This window comes from Pyrus communis, chromosome 14 (genome assembly GCF_963583255.1).
Source record: "Pyrus communis chromosome 14, drPyrComm1.1, whole genome shotgun sequence".
In the NCBI taxonomy this organism is placed as follows: domain Eukaryota; kingdom Viridiplantae; phylum Streptophyta; class Magnoliopsida; order Rosales; family Rosaceae; genus Pyrus; species Pyrus communis.
Window position 1 is genome coordinate 14,733,312 of NC_084816.1, and position 23,986 is coordinate 14,757,297.

The 23,986-nt window shown below is 37.6% G+C and overlaps 1 protein-coding gene across 1 annotated transcript; it reads right to left on the minus strand.

Moving 5' to 3' along the window:
* Positions 1 to 18,950: 18,950 nt before the first annotated feature.
* On the minus strand, positions 18,951 to 19,903 carry LOC137714406 (lysine--tRNA ligase-like). Its single transcript, XM_068453632.1, has 5 exons — positions 19,697 to 19,903; positions 19,533 to 19,601; positions 19,310 to 19,453; positions 19,128 to 19,179; positions 18,951 to 18,967 (listed from the first exon to the last, which is right to left on the minus strand). The coding sequence occupies exons 1-5, from the start codon at positions 19,901 to 19,903 to the stop codon at positions 18,951 to 18,953; spliced, it is 489 nt and encodes a 162-aa protein (XP_068309733.1).
* Positions 19,904 to 23,986: the final 4,083 nt, after the last annotated feature.

Consider the following 23,986-nt stretch of genomic DNA (forward strand, 5'->3'; position numbering starts at 1 on the left):
CATCAAGTGGGGGATTCACCCAATAGATTTCTGATGCTTAAGTTAGTTTTTTTTAAAAGAGTGATTATTTAGGGTTTGTATGCGTAGCAAAAAGCTTACTGAAATTTAGTGGAGATTGAGGTATTTATAGGAGAATGTTGCCAACCATGGGGTTCAGGTTTTGCACTACACATGACGGCATCCTATTGGCCAAGGTATGTCATCTGTAAGATGCGCGAGGAAATAATATTCCCAAGATATCAATTAGGAGATAATATCTTAGAATGGTGATAGGAATATCTCCGATTGATAGTGATAGGAATTCCTTACTTAATAAAGGTGATCTTCAATTAGAATGTACTAGCAGATAGGATTTAGTAATTAACCTTATTGTTAATACCTTTGACTTTTCCATGCCACGAGCAAAGGAGCTTTGAGCAGTCATTGTCAGTTGCTTAGACCTTTAGGGATGCTGAGCTGCGCGAGGAATAATGGTGGGTTCAAAAAATCGAACAAAACTAGATCGAACATCGAACCGAAACAGAAAAACCGAAAATCGAAAAAAAATCGAACCGAAAAAGAAAAAACTAAACAGAACTGAACCTTATTGGTTTGGTTTCGGTTTTGGAGGTTCGGAAACCGAACTGAACCGAATCAAACCGAATCCCTTTACACTTTATGAATGTATACCCATGGTGTTTCTTTTGTGAAACTTTGTTGCCAAGTTTGAAACTAACCTAGGGCTTTTTCAAGAAGCATACTTGGTTCAATTAGGGAGTATATTTTATTGGTTATAGAGGAAAGTTTTGGAAGGCTTTGGAACTTGGAAGAGTTTCTTTGTTTGTTTTCTTTTTGAATGGATATGGTGATCATTTTTCTTTGCAATTAAGGTTGTTAATATAATAGGATTGGTTTATATGATCTTGTATATATACAACTACCTTCCACTTTCCACTTGTTCATAGTCTACCAATGCAAGCCTTTTCTAAGTTCCATATTAAAAAAGTATCAAGTTTTATAAAATAAAATAAAAACCAAAACCGTACTGAAACTGAACCGAACAAAACCAAATTGAAAAAAAACCGAACCAAAAAAAATCAAAAGAAAATTGAACCGAACCGAATGAAACCGAACCCACCCCTAGCGAGGAATATTATAAGCGTGCCCATTTAATAAAAGCAATATTGTCTTTCTTAAGAAAAGGTCTACGCGTCGCCTTTTGGATTTTTGCGATTATTTTTTGGCTCCACATGAATTCCTTTTGTATTATTATGGGCCAATTTGGGATTGATGTGCTTTTTTGAAAAACTGCTTATGTTGTATTTTAAGAAGAATCAGTTGCAAGATAAAGCAGTTGAGCGTTTAATAAACTATATTTTAAAAGTGTTAGCTTGAAAAGCAATGTAAAAGCGTTTGGTAAATTTTAATGTAAAAATGATAGCAATGTATATAATTGTAAAAATGGACGTAATAGTGTGGGTGACGGCGACAACAACGATGGTGAAGGCAATGTTGTGATGGTGCCAATAAAGAGGTGTGGTGGTTGGGCTGCAGAGGTAACAATGGTGGAAAGGGCAGCGACAACAGTGATGGTGACCGTTGTGGTTGTGATGGCAATGGTGGTGGTTGTGTTTATGGTGGTGGTGGTGGTGCCAACAATGATGGTAGTGGCAATTCTGGTGGTAGTGGTGACGGGTATGGTTGTAATGTTGGTGGTGGCAACAATAGTGGTAGTAATGGCAGTGGTGGTGTAAGAGGTTAGAGTTTGTAAGGGTAGGTGGTGGTTGTCACTTTGTACTCAGGGAAAAAATGTGTTTAGAAGGATAAATAATGTTATTTTTTAATTAATTAACGTATTGCATCAATTAAAAATATTCATTAAAGACTCAACTTATCTTTTTATTAAAACAGCTTTAAAAAACAATATACAAGCCACTTTTAAAATATGCTCTCTAGATGTTGTTGCTATTAAAATAAATGGGATATTTTATTTTTAGCAAACATTTTTTACTGTTTAACTTTAAAATGAAGATTAGAGGTGGCTATAGAATACTTTAATTGTATGTTTCAACAACATGACCAATGAAGATTTTTCCAAATGAGAAAAAGACCTTAGTGTGCCATTAGATGCCGCTATAGAATACTTTGAGTCGTATCAAAATAATAGTATCTAACGAATCATTGGACAAAAAAAAAAAAAAAAAAGGTTGGGGGTTTCATGATTTTCAGCACTGACTACACTGCACAATTGAGGTGCGAGATGGATCCATCCATGAACCAAAAAGGGCAAAACCGGAACAAAAAGCTGTGTAAGGAGGGGTTTTGGGCTTTTGGCCTCTCTCTCCCCAATCAAATAATTTTAAATTTTAAAATAAAAAAGCTGGGGTTTTTTTTGTTGCGTGGGGCGTGGGGTTTTTTTTTTTTTCGTCAAAAGTGTGGGGCGTGGGGGTTGGCAATTCCATATTCGATGACAGCTGCGTTCCGAAAAGAGGGAAACGGCGACGGTAGCTGCGTATGCGCCGCCGTACACTCGCCAGCTGGCTCCCGCTAAGACCCAGCTAGCCTCGCTGTAAAGCTGCCACATACAACAAGTACTTCCTCACCCTTTTCCCCATAATCCTGTGCTGTATTGTATTATATATCTATATATTTTTGTTTCTCTGCCCAAAACCTTTTATTTATTTATTTATTATTTTTATTAACTTATAAATAAAATTCGATCAACCAAATTAAATACAATATGTGAACAAGTATTAGTGTCACGTTTTGAAAAAAAAATTGAAATGAATAATATAATAAGCAAACTTTTTTTTTTTTCTCTCTAGTAGGATATTACAGTTGTCAATTATAGAAATCGCATTGTAGTAAACAGAAGATATGTGATCGATGGATTTTTATTTTTTTTTTTAAGTTTTTTGTCAAAGAGATGGACTTTATTATTATTATTATTATTATTGAAAATGCGAAGAATTCCCAAGTTAGAAGGTTAAGAAATCTGACTAGAGTTTATAAGAAGTTGAGACATTGTTCCTGATCAAATTTAAATCTCAACTTTTTCCATGATGTCATAGTCAAATTTGGCTGCATCTAACGGCTGAAAACCATACTTACATGTTATTCATTTAAACATAAATGGAACCATCTTTAACATAAACTAATAAGAATAAGAAAAAGATCAAGAAAAAATGCTATACATGCAGGGCCGCCCTTGAGAATTTGGGACCCTAGTCAAGCTTTTGAAGTCAGGACCTAGAGTTCTCTGACTCTCAACCTTTTGCACATTGATATGTACAAAAACAAATTCGCTCAATACATGAAAAAGTCTATTTCTACATCAAATATCATTATTTATTAATAATAAGAAAAAAAGATATGCAAACATTACTTAAATATCATACGTCTCGCATTTTCCGTGTTTCTAGATGCAAATGTACTAATTAAGTTTACAAAATCTAATTTTTCTACCATTTTTTTTTTCAATTGATGAAATAACACTCATTCAATCTTTCTTGTGACATGGTTGATCGAAGATAAGATTTGATCAACTTTAATTTTGAAAAACTTATTTCTACAGATGCAGTTGTAACGGGTATGGTAAACAAAATTTATAAGTAAAGCAAACCATGCATTCGGAAAACACCCATTCATATGTCTCATATAGTTTCAACACTTCCATTGCCCAATTTTTTTTTTCCTTCGTTAAATTCTTTCTCAAAATTCTTAGCATACATGCATGTAACATCATGTGCTATAAAAACAATGAGAAGATTTTAGTTATACGTTAGTCATGGAAAAAAGAAAATTAAACAAGTTGATAATGTATATAAGGTCATCACTAATACAATAAAACCTTTATAAAGTCATAAAGTTGGGACCAATTACTTAATAGAGGCGTAGTTAAAAAATACTACTTATTTATCCTTAATGAATCTTGTATTTTCTATATACGATTCCTTGGGGTGCCAAGCATTTTATTTCTTGCACATATATACGAGCAACCTCGAAGATGTGACATTAACTTTAGAAACTACAACATTGTCTCAAACAACTCTAGAGAAATATTTTAACTCATCTTAAACTTTTACTTGTACTGTTACATTTTTTGTACTAATTGACCGTTACTACTATATGAATGTGTGTTTCCTTAATATGGAACCAAAAAGAATTATAACTTGTTACAATGTGAAATTTATTCCCATAAATAAATTGTCTCAAGTTGGGGTCAAAATTTTTTTTGACTTAAAAGATTATTCCTTTATAGAGTACTACTTTTGAGGTTTTACTATATAAGCTTTATTTTATATTTCGGTCAAACTAGTTTGCTCACCTAAATAAAGACCTATGAGCTCTCTCATAAGAGATATCAAATTAATCTTGGATATGAGAAGGAATGGGTATTTAAAGGAACACCTATTTTTTCATTCATTTCGTTGTCAGTAAACATATGAATAGAAATAATACCCATACAATAGTAGCTTAATTTATGTGCTTAAACTCTCCTTGTTATATTTAGAGATCTTTTAGTTTAAACACCAATTTATTTTTCTTTAAAAAAAAAAATGTTTTAGCTAAAGTATCATATTTTAAGTTTAGGTACCAATGAAAAATCAAGGAGAAGCTAGATGTTTAGTTAGTAGACATTCCATTCGTGAGGACACACCAACAACTCACAGATGTTTTAACACATGTGGTGTCTGCAAAATTGTTTCATGACTCACTTGGCAAGTTGGGCTTAGGAGACATTTACACATCAAATTTTAAGGGTAGTGTTAGCGTGAGTGCCAACGTATCATAAGATATTCAATGTATGTTGACGTGAGTCAATGTACCATATAAATTCAACGTGTTTTGGCTTGAGTTAATTAATGTACCTAAGATAGAGATTCAATATTCCCATAAGAAGGATTCAATGTAAAAACTCTCATATAAAAATAAATACAATACAACAATTCAAACCGTAATAACTCTCGTATAGCTTTACGCTTTTATCTACATCTTCACCCCCAGATACTAGTATAACTAAGATATCAATTACAAGGTTGAGATGAATCCAAGGTGATGACTCATGATTTAGATGTCACAATCATGATGGCAAATATGAAAGTGAGATGTAATAATGCACTAACAAAAGGCACGAATTTAGATTTTCATTGGGATATTTACTGAGATTTGGGTAGTTTAGGTCAAAATCTTATGGATTTTGGAGCATCTCTGACCTGTGCATGTCCAATCAGATACGAGTCATATTGTCAGCAGTGACATATAATCGATGACGAACCTACGTGACATGCCTTGATTTAGACATATACCCATTTAATTATCTTTGCCTTTTTCCTTTACCTTTTTTGGCCTTTTATGCTACGTGCAAATTAACAAGGCCAAATAAACTCATCTTTTACAAAAAATAATATATTAAATACAACGATAGTGGTACTATTTGGTCGACACAAAGTGCGTTTTTATTCTTAGGCAGATATTTTTGTAAATTTTAATAAAAAACTCGAGTTACTGTTTATTTTAACGAAAAATTATATTTTTATATTAAAAAATCAAATTTAGTATTATTTACTTAATCTTTTATTATGTTATTATCGTTAAAACTCAAAGTTTTCAAACTATTTTCATTGATTTTCTTTGTATTTTTATTAAGAACATACCGGCCCCACGCATAAATATTAAAGTTATCTCTATTAAATCAAATAAAAACGTCGAATAATATTAAACAAGAATGCGTAATTATCATTTTTGGAAAGTTATTCTTAGTGCAAACAATAATCTTATCATTTAATGGTGTGTCCTCCTATTTACCCTTTTATAAACTATAGCATGGCTATGGAAGAGTTGGGTAAATATTCCTCTCATAACTCTTCCCAAATAGTAAATAATGACACACCAAGTTTAACCAAGAAAAATGAAACCCAACTCATGTGTAACTCATCATTCGCGGAGGCGGCTTTGAAGGGAAGCGAGATGTGCCATCGCGCAGGATCCAAATTTGAAAGGGTTCTAAAAAAATGTTGCCATCTAATGTTTATAGGTACTAATGCTATATATTAAAAAATTGCTTTTATTAACATTTTAAAATCTTATTGTGTACTCCTTACAAGTTACAAGTGTAAATTTTTTCCTTTCTAAATATAAAAAATTGGAGTGCATAATGAGATATTTGAAGTGCCAATAACAACACCTTAAAAACGTTTTTTTTCTTTCAATTTTATTATATAAAATGCTATATATTCAGTGTGAAACTTTAAAGTTAGAGTTTTTGAAGTTTTTTTGTTTGTTTGATTGTTTGATTGTTTAAGATTGAATTGCTTTTGATTATTTAGTTAAGGTTATGTTTGTAGCTCTTTTTATTTATTATTTAATGATATTTATATGCTTACAATCAGTGAATCCTAAAATTTATTTTGATTCAAGTTATTACTGTCTAACATCAATACATTTTCCAACTATTTTTTGAAAAATTATCTTAAGGAGATAAATTTTGCACAAAACCTTCAAAATCTCAGAGACCGCCATGATCATTCGAATACCTAATTAAGAATCTATGTATATGGCAAAACGTGCCATTCAACTTGAAGCACAAACATAAAATATGCTTTGAAATTGTAATTTTACATGCCAGTATTATAGAGTGGGGTTTGAGTTATACCAGAGTCTTGAAAGTTTTCACTAAAATATCATATATTTGTTTTTAAAAAAAAAAACAAAAAAAAAATCATATATTTTGATTTTAGATATTAATGAAAAAAATCAACTCACTCATTCATGTAAACGTAGTTTAATTTTATTATATATTTGCAATCGAACAATATATAAACAACAACTCTGACGAGATTCTCCTTCAACGACCACCATTCCCGGCCAACTCCAACTGACCATTAACGCTGGCCGACTCCGGCCGAGCAACTGGTAGAAACAAAACTTTTTTTGCAAAATTCAATTTCTGAACATATTGCAATCAGCTACATTTTGTTAAGAGTACATTATTTGAGCTGCTACGAAGAAGGGAAAAAAAAAAAAAAAAAAGGAAAACCGAGTTAAAAGTTAAGAATTTAATCTGACCACCAACTCTTGCGTACAATCTTACAAGAGGTTTTTTAGTGTGCTTGGAACACAACATATACGCTATATGTCATTATACAAGTAGAAGAATATTGGTAAAAAAAGAAGTTTTCCTCCACTTGTATAATAACACATGATGTATCCGCAGTGTTCTGTGCATATTAAAAATATATCTCCAATCCTACCACCAATTTTAATATTATTAGATTTGTTTTGGTTGAATTACAGATATTGAAGGAAACGTATAGAAAAAACAGATATAAAAAGTTGATGAACAGCCAACCGACCGCAAGTGCACATTACTATCTGGGCATCTATGTCTATTAATATCTCAAATGGCTTTTCGAAATTCCAGGTGTTTCCATCATTTTCTTTTATCATTTCGTTTTTCACTTGGTCAAGCTTCTCCTCCCGTTCATACTCATATATACAAATGGTTGGTTGTACGATGCAAGATTAACCATTGTAAAAATTCATTAAATTATATTTTCACATAAAACTTAACCGTTAATTTGTGTAAAACTTAACCGTTAATTTTATTTATATATAAAACTTAATCATTTATTTTTCGAATCATTCAATGTTTGGTGATGGTGTGATAGCCAGAAAGTATTTTGGCATGCAATGCAACGTCACTTTCAGCTCCACCTATGAGAATCGAGTACTGTGACCAAACTATTGGTCCCATCTGAAAAACTGAAACAACTTGAGACCGCTGATTTCATTCCGCTCGTGACTTTATATGGATTGTGACCGCTGAATTTTCTACCGGCCTAACCCAAGGTCTTTCATCACATTAGCCATTAGGGTTTTCAACTTTTGCTTTGCCATATCATTAGGGTTTTCAATACAAAATTCGGTATCCAACTTTTTAGATCCTTGTCATTTTTGCTAGACATTTATAGATTATGTTTTTGACGTCGACATGGCATGAGAAAAAGATAATTATGCGGCATAGGCTCAAACTGGATGAGGATCCTTTTGTGAGGATTTTAGGAATCAATTCATTTTAGTCGTTTATCATACATCATGCAACTATTTTTTGTTGGACATTGTTTATGTTCAATTTTAAATAAAAAAATTCAAAATAATTTATAGCCGCATAATGACTTATAAACGGATATGATGAAGTTGAATTGATCCTTAGGATCCTCACAATGAGGATCCGGATAGGAATTCCTATTCCGCTCAAACTAGTGCAGGCTGCTTAGAAGATGCAAAACAGATCATAGTCCTGAAAACATGTTAATTGGCCAAGTTGTTATGCGCATTCACTGCTCGGTAGCACTGAATTTAATGGGGCGGTATTCTAAGTTATATTTCATGGTGTGTGTAGAGACTTTAGTCTTGTATTTAGCTTAACTCTAATGAGTCTTCCTATCATAATGTCATTAGGGTTCCACTAATGTCTAGTCACGAATAAGATAGTATTAGAAGCCCTTAATTCTTAAGCAGCCAGATATTAGTTTTTCTTAGTGACAAGGCAATAGTTCTTAATTGAATTCTAACCTTACTTGTATTGAAGACCTATTAGGCGTTGGACATAGAACTAGTACTCTAACAATTTTGTATATCTTCATTTTGTTTGTGAGCACCTACGCATAAGGACTTATATACATGAGTACAATGTCATTGTAGCATTTCGTGTCAATCATGTAATGTCATGTGTAAGCTTTTATTCATATCATATATACTAAAACCCAGTTCAGGTGGTCACTGTGGATGACCAGTGAGTGGACGTTTTTGCCCCTCGCTTTTTCCTCACGTTGTTCTTCTCTATGGTGTTTAGGGTGGGAAAATCCCGATTTTGTCCATGTTAGACGCATGTTGAGCATCGGCTGGTTAACCTCTTTCTACTTTTGCTCTCTTTTTCCCTTATTGTTTCATTTTTCTTTGTTCCTTTTCTCGACTTCTTCCACTCTTTCGTATCGCTTTCTACCATTTTTGAACCCTTGGTGCCTTTTCTTTTGCTGATCTTTGTCTTTGCCGGTGTGGAGTCACTTTGCTGGGGAAAAATTTGTCTGCCGGTGTACCTTATTTGGGTTGGTGGGTTGGGTTCTATGGATCTTGAACTTGCAAAACCTAAATTCTCCTAGTGAAATTCTATAACTGGCACATAATGTTGTAGTTGACACACCCTGACTAAAATCAAGGCATGTTGGCCGTCATGTGAGGGTGACGTAGCCATGTGTGCAATGCGGAAAGGATATTGATAAAAAGAAATGCGAGTAACTAAGAACCAAGCTAGCTAATTTACACAAAGCAAAAATAAGTGCAAATCCCAATATTTAAGTGTGATACGCCATAATCAGAGCATAGGTAGCTTAAGTGCAGTCCAACATGATAAGTACTAATTATACAATACCAGAGGTGGTCCTACATTAGTGATACTCTGTCAGAACCGCCATCAATTCCTCGTAAGCCACCAGCAAGCACTCCTACCTAAAACCTGGAGGGGAGCAAAACAGAAAGTGTGAGTGGACAAAAACAAAGCTTTCAAAACCATTTCACTTATCAAAGGTAATAACCCCTTACTATAAAACCTGTATAATTTCCTAGAAAATAGAACACATACGTATATCAAAGCCATGCTCAGAATAGCAAAATCCACATATATGCCATGTCAAATATCTCAGCATAAAATATGTAAGCCAGGTAATATAAATCAATGCAAATGATATGTCAGCCGGAGTCACTTAATATGACTTGTACAACTGAACCAATAACTCAACAAGTATGCCTGCACATGAGTTGGAACCACCTAAAGTGGTTTGTACGACAGGATTGGGTGTAAATAAATACGCTCAAGTGCTATGATCACGTGAAGACTGTGAGAATGATCACGGGTCACCTACAAGTCGGAACCACCTATAGTGGTCTGTACGACATGACTGTGCACTTAACTTGGATCTAAGGTGAGCGTATGGTGCGGGAGGTGAACATTACGTGAAGGACTGTGCCCTGACCACGGGCGGGAGCACTAACACCAGGGTGTAGGTTTATGAGCTATAATACATCTCAACATAATCATGCAACATACATCTGCAATCTATAAACTTACCTGACACTTACCTGAGCTTCTGCAGCATCAAACATAAATATGTGCAACTACTAAATGCATATTCTAAGTATAAATATTTGGTATGGAATTTCAAAAGCCCAAGCCCACTCACTGATATGTGGCAGGGTCGTAACCCTCGAGCCTCGCCTAACTGCGCTCGTCCTCTGGAAACGTCTCACCTGACACCGTTAGTAATATTCCGTCAAAGTTGACGGAATATTCCTCTTCTCCTTCCTTGGTTCGTTGGAGTTCGGCGCCGGCCACCTCTGCACTCGCCGGTTTCATTTTGGAGTCCTAAAACAAACGGAATTTTGCCGGAAAAATCTCAATAGCTTGGCTAACCCTGTAACTCGACAAACTCGAGTGTCCCAACGTCCAAAATCCTTCCAAAACTTTTCTATAAGCTTCGTGAAGTTGCTTTAAGACTCCCTGAAACTTTAAAACTTCGTGAAACACCCTCGATTACGATGGAGTAATAGGACACCTCGTCAGAACTCCCTGGTTCTTAAGTTCCCGAGGTCCATCCTCTAAACTAAGGGTATAGCTCTGCTCCTGATCTTGCAAGGAACTTGGAAATGGTCTCCACTATCTCGATCCGTGCAAGATGAAGCTAGTTGGGTGCGTGTGCATACAGACGGAAAGAGGGTTCGAGAAAGAGAGTGACAGATGAAGGTTGCACGTGTGTGAGTGTGTGTGTCTTGATCCGGATTGGGTATACACATAAAAATCCTTAAGCTCTAATTGGGCCACCAATTATAAGCTAAGAAAATCATCCAAAACAACCCCAAATTTCAATTGGATCCCAAAAAAGAAGGAAATGAGATAATTGGTCCATTTTTCTTTGCCTATGCATACCTTCACAACCCAACGCTCAAGGGTAAAATCGTCTTTTCCACGCTTTCTGGAATAATACATATTATAATTCGGGACGGGTCGTCACAACTTACCCCTCTTAAGAAAAATTTTGTCCTTGAAATTTCAGACAATAACATAACAATCCACAAATAATCATAAAACAAGCGTGGATACAAATCCCTCATACGATCTTCCATCTCCCAGTTAGCTTCCTCCACCGAGTGATTTCTCCACAAAACTTTCACTAAGTGCATGGTCTTATTCCTCAAAACCTTGTCTTTCCAATCTAAAATCGTCACCGGCTCCTCATCATAAGTTAAATCTAGATTAATTTCCAATGGTTGAGGAGGTATCACACGTGATGGATCTGAGACATAATGACGAAGCATGGAAAGATGAAAAACATCGTGCACTTTAGATAACTCTGGAGGCAACCCAAGCCTGTAAGTAACTTCACCGACTCGCTTGGTGATCTGATACGGTCTGATGTACCTAGGTCTTAATTTATCATTTTTCCCGAACCGCACTACACCTTCCACGTTGATAACTTTAAAAACACCCAATCACCAACTTTATACAATTGATCAGTGGCATGCTTGTCTGCTAGACTCTTTTGTTGATCCTGGGCCGCTTTCAGGTTAAACTTAATTACCTGAATATTCTGAGTAGTCTCATCTATAATCTCAGGGCCCACCAATGCTCTTTCACCAACCTCTGACCAACATAATGGCGTATGACAAGACTTACCATAAAGTGCCTCAAAAAGTGACATACTAATGCTCGAATGGTAGTTGTTATTGTAGGCGAATTCCATCAAATCTAAAAGTTTATGCCAAGCATCACTAAGCTGCAATACCGAAGATCTCAGCATATCCTCTAATGTCTGAATAGTCCTCTTAGATTGCCCGTCTGTTTGAGGATGATATGCCCGTACTATAGAGTAACCTCGAACCAAGAGCCTCTTAAAATGCCACCCAGAACTTAGAAGTGAACCTAGGATCCCGATCCGAAATGATACTAACCGGAACCCCATGGTATTTAACAATCTTCGATATAAACAATTCAGTTAATCGGCTTAAAGAATATTTCTCCCTTACTGCAATAAAGTACGCTGATTTAGTAAGCCAATCCACTATCACCTAAATACCATCATAACCATTTCGTGTACGAGGAAGTTTATACACGAAATCCATGGTGATATCTTCCCATTTCCACTGTGGTATGGGAAGTGGCTGCATCAATCTAAATGGCTTCTTCCTTTATGCTTTAACCTGCTGACAAATGGCACACCTACTCACATATTCAACAATTTCTCTTTTCATACCAGGCCAATAATAAAATGGTTGAATGGTATAATACATTTTAGTACCTCTAGGATGCATTGCATAAGCGTTTACATGCACTTCATCAAGAATTTCTTTCTTTAATTCAGGATTATTCGGCACGTACATTCGTCTCTCTTGCATAAGCATACCATCAGACTCCCGAACTCTAAGATCTTTCTTTTTCCCCCGTGAAATAGCCTGAATTGACTCTTGGGTTTCTTCATCATTCATCTGAGCCTCGAGCATACGATCAATTAAAATTTATCTGACTTAGAAACTAGCAAGTAAAGCTTCCTCTCGATCTTTACTCCTAACTTCATTCCAGTGGATCTCAAATATGCAAGAAGAGGGATACAACAAGCATATAAAGCATTAAATCAGCCTTGAGACTTCCTACTAAGTGTGTCTACCATCACACTTGCACGACCAGGGTGATAATCAATCGTGCAATCATAATCACTGAGCAATTCAATCCATCTTCGTTGTTGAAGATTAAGATCCCTTTGAGTGAAACGATACTGAAGACTTTTATGATCCGTAAAAATCTTACATTTTTCACCATAAAGATAATGTCTCTGAATCTTCAAGGCAAAGATAATGGTTGCTAATTCAAGATCATGAGTAGGATAATTCATCTCATGAGGGTTCAATTGTCGCGAAGCATAAGTGATCACCCTACCATTCTGCATCAACACATAACCTAGACCATTCAAGGAAGCATCACTATAAATCTCAATATTACCATTATCATCTGGAACCGCTAACACAGGTGTATGAGTGGGACAATACTTTAGTTGCTGAAAACTCTGCTTTCAATTATCATCCCACTCAAATTTAACATCCTTTCTAGTCAATCTCGTCAGTGGTAATGCAATGACTGAAAAATCTTTAACAAACCGTCTATAATAATCTGCTAAACCAAGGAAACTCCATACCTTCGTGATGGTTCGTGGCTGCTCCCAATTCTCAACGGTTGCTACCTTTTGAGGGTCCACCTGAATACCTTGGGCAGATATAACATGTCCCAAAAATGCCACTTGATCTAACCAAAATTGGCATTTGCTAAACTTAGCATACAATTGATGTTCCCTCAATTTCTTCAACACCAAAGTGAGATGTCGAACATGCTCCGCTTTAGACTTAGAGTACACCAGAATATCGTCAATAAAGACAATGACAAATTATCTAGATATGGTTGGAATACTCGATTCATCAAATCCATAAAAGCTGCAGGTGCATTAGTTAATCCGAATGGCATCACAAGAAACTCATAATGACCATATCCAGTCCTAAAAGTTGTTTTAGGAACATCCTCATTTTTAATCTTCAATTGATAGTAACCAGACCTCAAATCAATCTTAGAAAACACATAGGTGCCCCGAAGTTGATCAAATAAATCATTTATACGCGGTAATGGATAATGGTTTTTAGTTGTTACCTGATTCAACTGCCGATAATCAATACATAGTCTCAAAGTCCCATCTTTCTTCCGTACAAATAAAACTGGAGCTCCCTAGGGCGAAATACTAGGCTGAATAAAACCCTTATCAACTAGTTCATGTAATTGAATTTTCAATTCTCTCAATTCAGCAAGAGTCATTCGATAAGGAGTTAAAGATATAGGATCTGTACCTGGAAGTAAATCGATAGTGAACTCCATGTCTTGATCTGGCAACAATCCAGGTAAATCATTAGGGAATACATCAGGAAAATGCCTGACTGCTCGTACATCTTCCACACTGTTCGGAACATTATCATTCAACACCATATGAGCCAAATATCCTTGATAACCTTTCTTTAATAATCCTTTAGCCCTTATGGCAGAAATAACACCATGCCTCACCCCACAACGATCGCCCACGAATGTAACCTTAGGTAACCCAAGATGATGAAACGTGACTGTCTTCCCATATGGCACAATTGTAATGTAACCAATATGTGCCCAAAATAACATCAAAATAACAATATCTAACGGGATGAGGTCAGCTAGCATAACAACATCCTCTACAAACACGGGACATCTTGGATATACACAACTAACATAATATGTCTCCCTTCTAGGCATTGAAAACTCCAAATCATACCCAAGAGGTGTAGCATGAGATTGTGTCGTTTGAGTAAACATATGAGAAATAATAGAATACGTAGCACCACAATCAATTAATACTCTAGCAAAATGACCAAGAATATTCAACGTACCCATGATCAAATCAGGATTATTCTGAGCATCATGTAGTGTAATGTGGTGAATACGTCCCTAAGCCTGCTGTCATCCTCCTCGACCTCTGTTAGCTTGATTACCACGTCCTTGCACACTACGCCCCTGACCTGGCTGATTAGGTTGCCTTGATGGTCCTGTACTACTAGAAGCAACCCCCATGTGCTAGGACTGTCTTCCAGGATACCATTGAGACCCACCAGTTGAATAGGGAGGATACGATGTATAACCTCCAGGATACTGAGGGTAACCACTCTGATAATATGGATCATGCGGATACTGATACTGCCCTGCAGAACAAAGAGCTACATCACCCTGATACTGATAAGCGCCTCCACGACCAGTCTGGGCACAACTACTAGGTTCTGGAACCTGCTAGATTGGAACTAGTGGTGATAATGAAGGCGGATGGGGCTTCTGCTAGTTCTGTGGACAATGAATAGCCCTATGCCCCATTTGGCCATAAGTATAGCATCCGCTGCTGCCTCGCTTACACTCCACAAAATGTCTATTATTACATCTGCGACATAAGGGAGCACCAGTGCTACCAGAATCCATCTGTCTCAGAAAACGAAGACCTCCAGAAAATCTACCAGCCCTTCTCTGCCTCGTGAAACTCAAACCCACACTAGAAGAATTGGAACTGGCATTACTTCTCTTAAAACTTTGAGTCTTACGTTGTCTTTGAGATGATTGGCCCTTATCTTTATCATTTTTCTTTTGGTTACCATATTTTTCTTCTTACTCCTCGCTATCACTGGGCATGTTCTCTGAATCTTCAATTCAAAGCAAAATCTCATAAAACTCCTGGTAATTAGCACATGGAGTTGTGGTCGCCATAAAACGCCACTTCTTTCTAGTACCCAACCTAAAACGACGGAGCATCTCTACTGGATTAGCAGCAACCTCCGGGGTGATAACAAGACAAATTAGTAAACCTCCTGTAGTACTTATTAGCTATCATATTTCCTTGTTTCAGGTGCGTAAATTCTTGCTTCTTACGATTTATATGCTTTGGAGGAATGAATCTCTTCTAAAATAACTGTTTAAAAACTTCCCAATCAGCAGCTTCCTCTGGTGATAACTGATAAGACTCTTGTCTCCACTAAGATGCAGGCTCCTGACCTAAAAACCCGGTAGTCATCTTAACCCACTTATCCTTAGGGAGATTTCCCTGTCTCTGCATCAAACAGAATGTCTTCTCAAGATGATTGAGCCACCGCTTAGCTCCCTTATGTCCTTCATTACCCATAAACTTATCCAATTTCAGATTATACATAGTCTTCATGAGAGTCCTTTTGGGAGGGCGAAGCAAAGACTAAATAGCATTGGCTATAACTTCCCTTAATTGAGCATTATCAAGGAAACTAGACTCAGCCGAGGAATGTGGCTCTCTACGAGGCGACATAGTTCTGACAGAAGACACCAAAATAATTAGAATACAAGATATGCAGGACTGCCAAACCTAGGCTCTAATACCAAACTGACACACCCCGACCAAAATCAAGGCATGCTAGCCGTCATGTGAGGGTGACGTAGCCATGTGCGCAGTGCGGAAATGATATTGATAAAAGGAAATGTGAGTAACTAAGAACCAAGCTAGCTAATTTACATAAAGCAAAAATAAGTGCAAATCCCGATATTTAAGTGTGATACGCCATAATCAGAGCATAGGTAGCCTGAGTGCAGTCCAACAGGACAAGTACTAATTATACAATACCAGAGGTGGTCCTACATTAGTGATAAACTGTTAGAACCGCCGTCAATTGCTCGTAAGCCACCAACAAGCATTCCTACCTAAAATCTAGAGGGGCACAAAACAGAAAGTATAAGTGGGCAAAAACAAAGCTTTTCAAAACCATTTCACTTGTCGAAGGTAATAACCTATCGATGTAAAACCTGTATGATTTCCTAGAAAATAGAATGCATACGTATATCAAAACCATGCTTAGAATAGCAAAATCCACATATATGCCATGTCAAATAGCTCAACATAAAATATGTAAGCCAGGTAATGTAAATCAATGCAAATGATATGTCAGCCGAAGTCACTTAATATGACTTGTACGACTGAACTAATAGCTCAACAAGTATGCTTGCACATGAGTCGGAACCACCTAAAGTGGTCTGTACGACAGGACTGGGCGTAAATAAATACGCTCAAGTGCTACGATCACGTGAAGACTGTGCGAATGATCGCAGGTCATCTACAAGTCGGAACCACCTATAATGGTCTGTACGACAGGACTGTGCACCTAACTTGGATCCAAGGTGAGCGTATGGTGCGAGAGGTGAACATCATGTGAAGGACTATGCCCTGACTACGGGTAGGAGCACTAACACCAGGGTGCATGTTTATGAGCCATAATACATCTTAACATAATCATGCAACTCACATCCGCAATCTATAAACTCACCTGGCATTTACCTGAGCTTTTGTAGCGTCAAACATAAATATGTGCAACTACTAAATGCATATTCTAAGTATAAAATATTTGGCATGGCATTTCAAAACATAAGTCCATTTAAATAAGTTTATGGGAAAAATACCAAGCATATATATACTAAAAACCAAAAGCCCACTCACTAATATGTGGCAGGGTCATAACCCTCGAGCCTCGCCTGACTGCGCTTGTCCTCTGGAAATGTCTCACCTGACGCCGTTAGTAATATTCCGTCAAAGTTGACGGAATATTCCCTTTCTCCTTCATTGGTTTGCCGGAGTCCGGCGCCGGTCACCTCTACACTCACCGGTTTCACTTTGGAGTCCTAAAACCAATGGAATTTGGCCGGAAAAATCTCAATAGCTCGGCCAACCCTGCAACTCGACAAACTTGGGTGTCCCGATGTCCAAAATCCTTCCAAAACTTCTCTATAAGCTTCATGAAGTTACTTTAAGACTCCCTAGAACTTTAAAACTCCGTGAAACACCCTCGATTACGATGGAGTAACAGGACACCTCGTCGGAACTCCCTGGTTCTCGAGTTCCCGAGGTCCATCCTCCAAACTAAAGGTATAACTCTACTCCTGAGCTTGCAAGGAACTTGGAAATGGTCTCCACTATCTCGATCCGTGCAAGATGAAGCTAGTTGGGTGCGTGTGCATACGAACTGTACAGACGGAAAGAGTGTTCAAGAAAGAGAGTGACAGGTAAAGGTTGCACATGTGTGAGTGTGTGTGTCTTGATCTGGATTGGGTATACACATATAAAAATCCTTAAGCTCTAATTGGGCCACCAATTATAGGCTAAGAAAATCATCCAAAACAACCCCAAATTTCAATTGGGTCAAAAAAAAAAAAAAAGGAAATGAAATAATTGGTCCATTTTTCTTAGCCCATGCATACCTTCACAACCCAACACTCAAGGGTAAAATCGTCTTTTCCATGCTTTCTAGAATAATACATATTATAATTCGGGATGGGTCGTCATAGCAGTAATGATATACATGTGCTATATAAACTTTTTTGACAATTTATATATCTTTACTAAAAATTATTTGTCCGACGAAATGTCGTGGGGTAAAGAAACTTTACTCGACAGACAAAAAAAATTTGATCGGACAAAAGTGGTCAATGTTTTTTATTTTTTTCGGAGAATTTAGGTGACGAAACATTTCGACGGGCAAACTATTCTTCATCGGGCAAAGTTTTCTTGCCAAGTGAAAAATTGGTGAGTATTATGCCACCTTTTGACTGACAAAAGAACAAATTCATAGGATAAAATGACTTTGCCCGACAAACCATCTTTTTTTTTCGTGACCGTTTTTTGTTTGTGTACCAGATGACGATTCTTTGCTCGATGACATAGGTGAGGTTACCAGACGAACCATTTCGTCGAGCAAACCCAATTCGTTAAAACAGGCCGCGTGGCCTTCCTTTTCATTCTGCTTCTCCCTTCTTCTTTCTTTCCCCAACAACTCTCTTCTTCTCTGGCATATTTCTACTCTCTCTCTCTCTCACAACCATTCTCATACCCAACTCATCACCCATATCTCGTCATCCCTCTCCCAATTAATTTAAGGGTTTTTTATTTGTTAAATTTTTTGTTTAATTGTGTAATTAAGTAATTTTGTTTGTTGTAGGTCTGTGACCGAATTGGAAGAAAATTAAAGGTATGAATTTGTCTCTCAATTTATTTTTTAAAAAATTTTATTCCAAATTTTTTCACCACAAATTTTTTAATGATAGCAAATGAACGAACCAAACCAACAGATGTGAGAGACTTTTTCTTTTCAGTTGTAACAGATCCTTATTCAAAAGAAACTAACACAACAGAGACATATAATGCAAGTGTATGAATAGTCAGACAACTATAGCTCTACACGAAAACACTTTAGATATAACGGTGAAAAATAAAAACAAAAAGGTACACCAGGCCATTGATAAGACCACCGATTCAAGTCCGATGAATGCTACAAAAATTGAGCGATGCATGCCAATAATCTCAAGCACCTAAAGTGGCTGAACAATGCAAAAGAACTACAGTTAGAGATCCAAATGTGCTTATACATATCAAACATACAATGTTCTGCAACATAGCATAAAACAGAAGAAGAATTCAGGTCCACAAGAAAGTTTTATAAATTTATTCGAGGAAAGTTATTCCAAAAGAAGTTAGTACCTTTAGCAGAAGGCTCATCCTGTGGTTTCATAGCCGGGAAGAGTAGAACTTCCTGTCCAACCACAAACAATAGACAGTGAGAAACAGCTCACACGAAACAAATACAAGAAAGAGAGAGAGAGAGAGAGAGAGAGAGAGAGAGAGAGAGAGAGAGAGAGAGAGAGAGAGAGAGAGAGATAAACCTTAATATTTTGTGAATCAGTTAGCAACATACAGAGCCGATCAACGCCCAAACCCCAACCACCAGTTGGAGATAACCCGTACTCAAGAGCTCTACAAAATGCTTCGTCCAAAGCCATTGCTTCATCATCACCTGATTGTCGGTCCTGAACCCAAAACCAGATATCATTAGATTTCTGCAAACATTGTTTAATAAGGTACCATAACTGAACAATTAAGTGATACCTTGAGTTGATCAGCAAATCGTTGGCGTTGTACCACGGGATCATTCAATTCTGTGTATGCATTTGGCAAGCTGGAAAGCAAATGAAAATCGTAAACAGGCTTAATGACAGAGAAAAAGGTAGCCAATAAAGAAATCATTCAAATCCTCAAGTTGGTAGACGTACTTCATGCTTGTTGATAAACAATTCATAACGTTCATTCAGGCCAGGCTTTGATCGATGCCACTTTGCTAAAGGACTCATTATCTCAGGATGGTTAATGATAAACGCAGGATTTACACACGTCACTTCCAAAAAGTGCCCCTCAAGCTGCAAAAATAGAAAATGAACCAAAAAGTAAAAACTGATGCACGAGTCATTTTTCATATCCATCACACATTAAGATTCCAAGCGACTAGGTCTTTTCTTAACTGACAAAGGGAAAGAAAACGTAAATTTGAGAAAAGCATAACATTGCATTGAGTGTAACGTCATTCCCCGCCACCACATAAAACCAGAGATAGTATCCTGATTCATGTACTTGATTTTAAAGAATATATGGGAGGAAGAAGACAATGAGTTACCTTGTCTAACAGACGAGTTGTTGTTTCAGGACGGGAACATTTGATATCAAACTTCTTGCACACATCCTTAAGATATTGGTTAGCTTCTGCACTGGAGAGATCCTCTGGATTTATGTTGAGACCTGCAATCTTATTTAATTCCTCAACCATGTCGATCCTTCTGCAGCAGTTACAGTTAAAACCACCAAATAAGTTTCTTAACATATGTTTAAGCTGTAATATGCATGACCAAAATATAGTTTACGGACCTGAAAGGAGGAGTAAAGTCAATCTCAATTGGATCCTTGTCAAGCCCATTCGATTGATACTTGATTTTATATCCACCAGTTAGTTCCTTGACCATCCCTATTTTAGAGTTAATATATTAACAAACAAATCAAGTACTCTGAACGGGGAAAGGAACAAGGAAATCTATACGGTTGGGGCCATACTCCGATAATCAACATGAACAACCTTCTAGGTGAAGTGTTCATTCGCAACTGGGCCTGCAAGGAGCATCCTCCACCTCACATCGGAGTAGGCAGCATGATGGACGGAGAGAAGTAGTCACTCAATCCGGCTCAAGTTCAATCGGTAGCCTGCGAGTAATTCGCTCGCCTGCTAGGAACGAACCACATGCACCCGTGGCTGCAGCATAGACAAGTTGAACATATGGAAGAGCAGCCTAGACCAACAGGTCACTACCGAGGGCAACTAGAAGCTTTGCTACCCTAACAAAGGCAAATTCAAGAAGAAGTAGAGAGGCTCTTGACCAAGCGATTACTCGATTTCAAGGTTCTAATAGGTGCTAGTGGGGCGGTGAGCTAGCGCATAGCGCCTAGGCGGCCTGGGCGAATTTAGGTAAATTTCTTGTATATCTTATAAATAAGTGCATATTGACACTTACAAAAAATTATACTTGTATGATAAAATGCAAAAGAGTGTCCAACAAGTCCAAAATTTAAAAACACATTAAGCATATATGCCATATAACCATACTAAGGAGTATTGTAGGATGACATGTACAACAAGTTTACAATTTAAAACAACATAAAATGGAAATAGGAGGAAAATAAGGAATTGAAGAATTTGAGAAATGGGTAGAAAGAAGAAGTGATGACGGCTTGGTTTTGTATTTGTTTGTGAAATTAGAGTAAGAGAGAGCTGCAGAGCACGGGTTATAACTTAGACTTTAAACAAATTTCAAACAAAAAAAAAAAAAAAAAAAAACCACCGAGCCGCCTAGCCCACCTAGGCCACGCCTAAAGCCACCCCGATTTTACTAGTCGTTTTGCACAAAATCACCTCGGTTCCAACCCGCCCAGCGCCTAGGCAGTTTTTTTAGAACATTGCTCGATTTCCAACACAATGAGGTCACTGACAAGGCATTACGACGGGACATGGCCAACATAAGTAGGTCACCCTTCATGGACAAGGTTGAGCAGGCAAAGCCTTCACGTAAGTTCAACATGCCATATTCCATATCCTTCAAAGGAGATGGAGACCTGGAGAGGCACCTAAAGCACTACCAAAGTGCAATGATCCTTTATCGGAACAACGACGCTCTTATGTGCAAGATATTCGCCACCACTTTATAAGGTGAGGTGTAAGATTGGCTCCACACCCTGCTGCCACAATCCATCTAGATTTTCAATGAGTTTTTTTTGGTTTTCACCAAGGAGTATTCATCTTATCACTCGATTAAGAAGAAGTTTGACCACTTGTTCAACGTCAAGAAGAACCCTAAGGAGTTGCTTCCTGACTATGTGAAGAGGTTCAAAATAAAGAAGGCAAAGATAGTCCGATGCAACGACTTAATAGCTAGTGCAGCTTTCCGAAAAGGACTTCTAGCAGACCACCCACTATTCGGAGAATTGATCATGAAAAAAGATCTAACTCTGGTAGACTTATTTGCTTTGGCAGAGAAGCATGCACTTTGGGACGAGGCTCGACGAGTAGACAAGGCACCTGAGCGCCCTAAAAAAAATCAGCAGTAGCTCAAAAGAAGGAGGATGGGAAGCGGTACAACAACAAAAACAGGCAGAAGGCCAAGCACAGGGATCAATCCCCAACTAAAGGAGGCCCAACGCCCAAGAACTGTTCTAAGTTCTTGATCCCGATCCACCAAATCCTCCACGACATCAAGAAAGAACCATGGTTCAAACTGTCGAAGCAATAAAAGGAAGATACCTCCAAGTTGGACCATACCAAGTACTGCACATTCCATTGAGGTCCAGGTCACACAATTGAGGACTGCTACACTTGGAAGAATTACCTAAAGAAGTTGGTGAAAGAAGGCAAGGTTGACATATACTTGGACAAGCCAGTTGCAACCTAGAAGGAATGCAAATGCAGACGAAGAGCCACTAACCAAGATAATTTGGATCAATGGCATTTCGCCAAATCCGAGCAGTTGGGGGCCACCAATAACTCCAATAAAAGAAAGATTTAGAAGTTCTATTAGTCTTAAGGTCCAGGTAGTCAACACCCAACATGGACCCATCATTGGCTTCACCGAGCAAGATGTTAAAGACATCGACTTCCCACATGACGACACACTAGTGGTATTTGTCCAACTAGCCCACTCTATAGTCGACATAATAATGGTGGACAATGAAAGTGCAGTTAACCTACTTCACCTTTCAGTAATTTAGAAGATGGGCCTAAAAAGCATAACCATACGCTGAGCGGAGGTACTTACTGGATTCAACGAACACACCTCGACTGCCATCAGCAACATTACACTTGACGTGAGAACATCGCCAATCCTCTCAAAGCAGATGTTCATGATAGTAAGCAACCTATCTCCTTATAATGGGATTCTAGGGTGACCTTGGCCAATAAAGCTGGACGTTGAAACCTCCGTCAAGTATAAAAAAATTCAATTTTGCATCCCGGGATTAGGAGTCTTAGAAATCAAGTCTGACAAGGCCACATCTCGATGATGCACTGTCCAAGTACTGAAGGAGTCAAAGAAGAAGACCTTTACCCTCATAGAAGCTACCGAGGTCTAAAAAGACAACGAAGCTACCAAATAGCAATCACAACAGATAGATTAAGAATGTGGTGTCCAAATCAACGCGCCAGCAGATGAAACAAAATGGAAACCTGAAGAGGACGCCGAACACATCATTCTTGATCCCCAATAGCCGGAGAAGACTACTAGAATCGACTTACTTCTAAGCCCGAAGGAAAATAAGGAAGTCAAGGCTTTTCTTAGGGAAAATTGTGACATTTTCATATGCTCACCTTCTGATATGCCCCGCATCAACCCCAAGATAGCTTACCACAAGCTACACGTCAACCCCATTGCCAAACTGGTGATCCAAAAGATAAGATATTTCACACCCGAACGAGTGACAATCACTGAAGCGGAAATTGGCAAGCTACTGGAGGCCAGATTCATAGAAGATGTAGCACACTCAACTTGGCTAGCCATGTCGTGCTAGTAATAAAGAAATAGAAGGGTAAATAGAGGGTTTACATAGACTACATTGACCTCAACAAAGCATGCCCGAAGGATCCTTATCTAATTCCTTGAATCGATCTACTAGTATATTCAACTTCCGAAAACCAGCTGTTCAGTTTCTTGGATGCATACTTTGGCTACAACCAAATAACCATGCATAAGCTTGACAAGGAGAAAACCATGTTCATAATCGAATGAGGCACCTACTGCTACAAAGTCATGCCTTTTGGCCTCAAGAATGTAGGACCTACTTACTAACGACTGGTAAACATGATGTTCAAGAACCAAATTGGAGTAACCATGGAGGTCTATGTTGTCGACTTCATGGTGAAGTGCAAGCAGCTATCAGACCACATTGGTAACTTGGTGAAAATTTTCGACATCCATAGAAAGTACAAGATGAAGTTTAATCCACCCAAATGCACATTCGGAGTATCTTCAGGT

Excerpts from the sequence above, each read along its gene's own strand:
- LOC137714406 (XM_068453632.1), bottom strand. The coding sequence starts at position 19,903 with ATGGATATGAAAAATGACTCGTGCATCAGTTTTTACTTTTTGGTTCAT. Across the intron at positions 19,602-19,696 it reads TGTTTATCAACAAGCATGAA|TTGCCAAATGCATACACAGA; the intron begins GTACGTCTACCA and ends TTGCTTTCCAGC. Across the intron at positions 19,180-19,309 it reads CTGATTCACAAAATATTAAG|GAAGTTCTACTCTTCCCGGC; the intron begins GTTTATCTCTCT and ends GTGGTTGGACAG.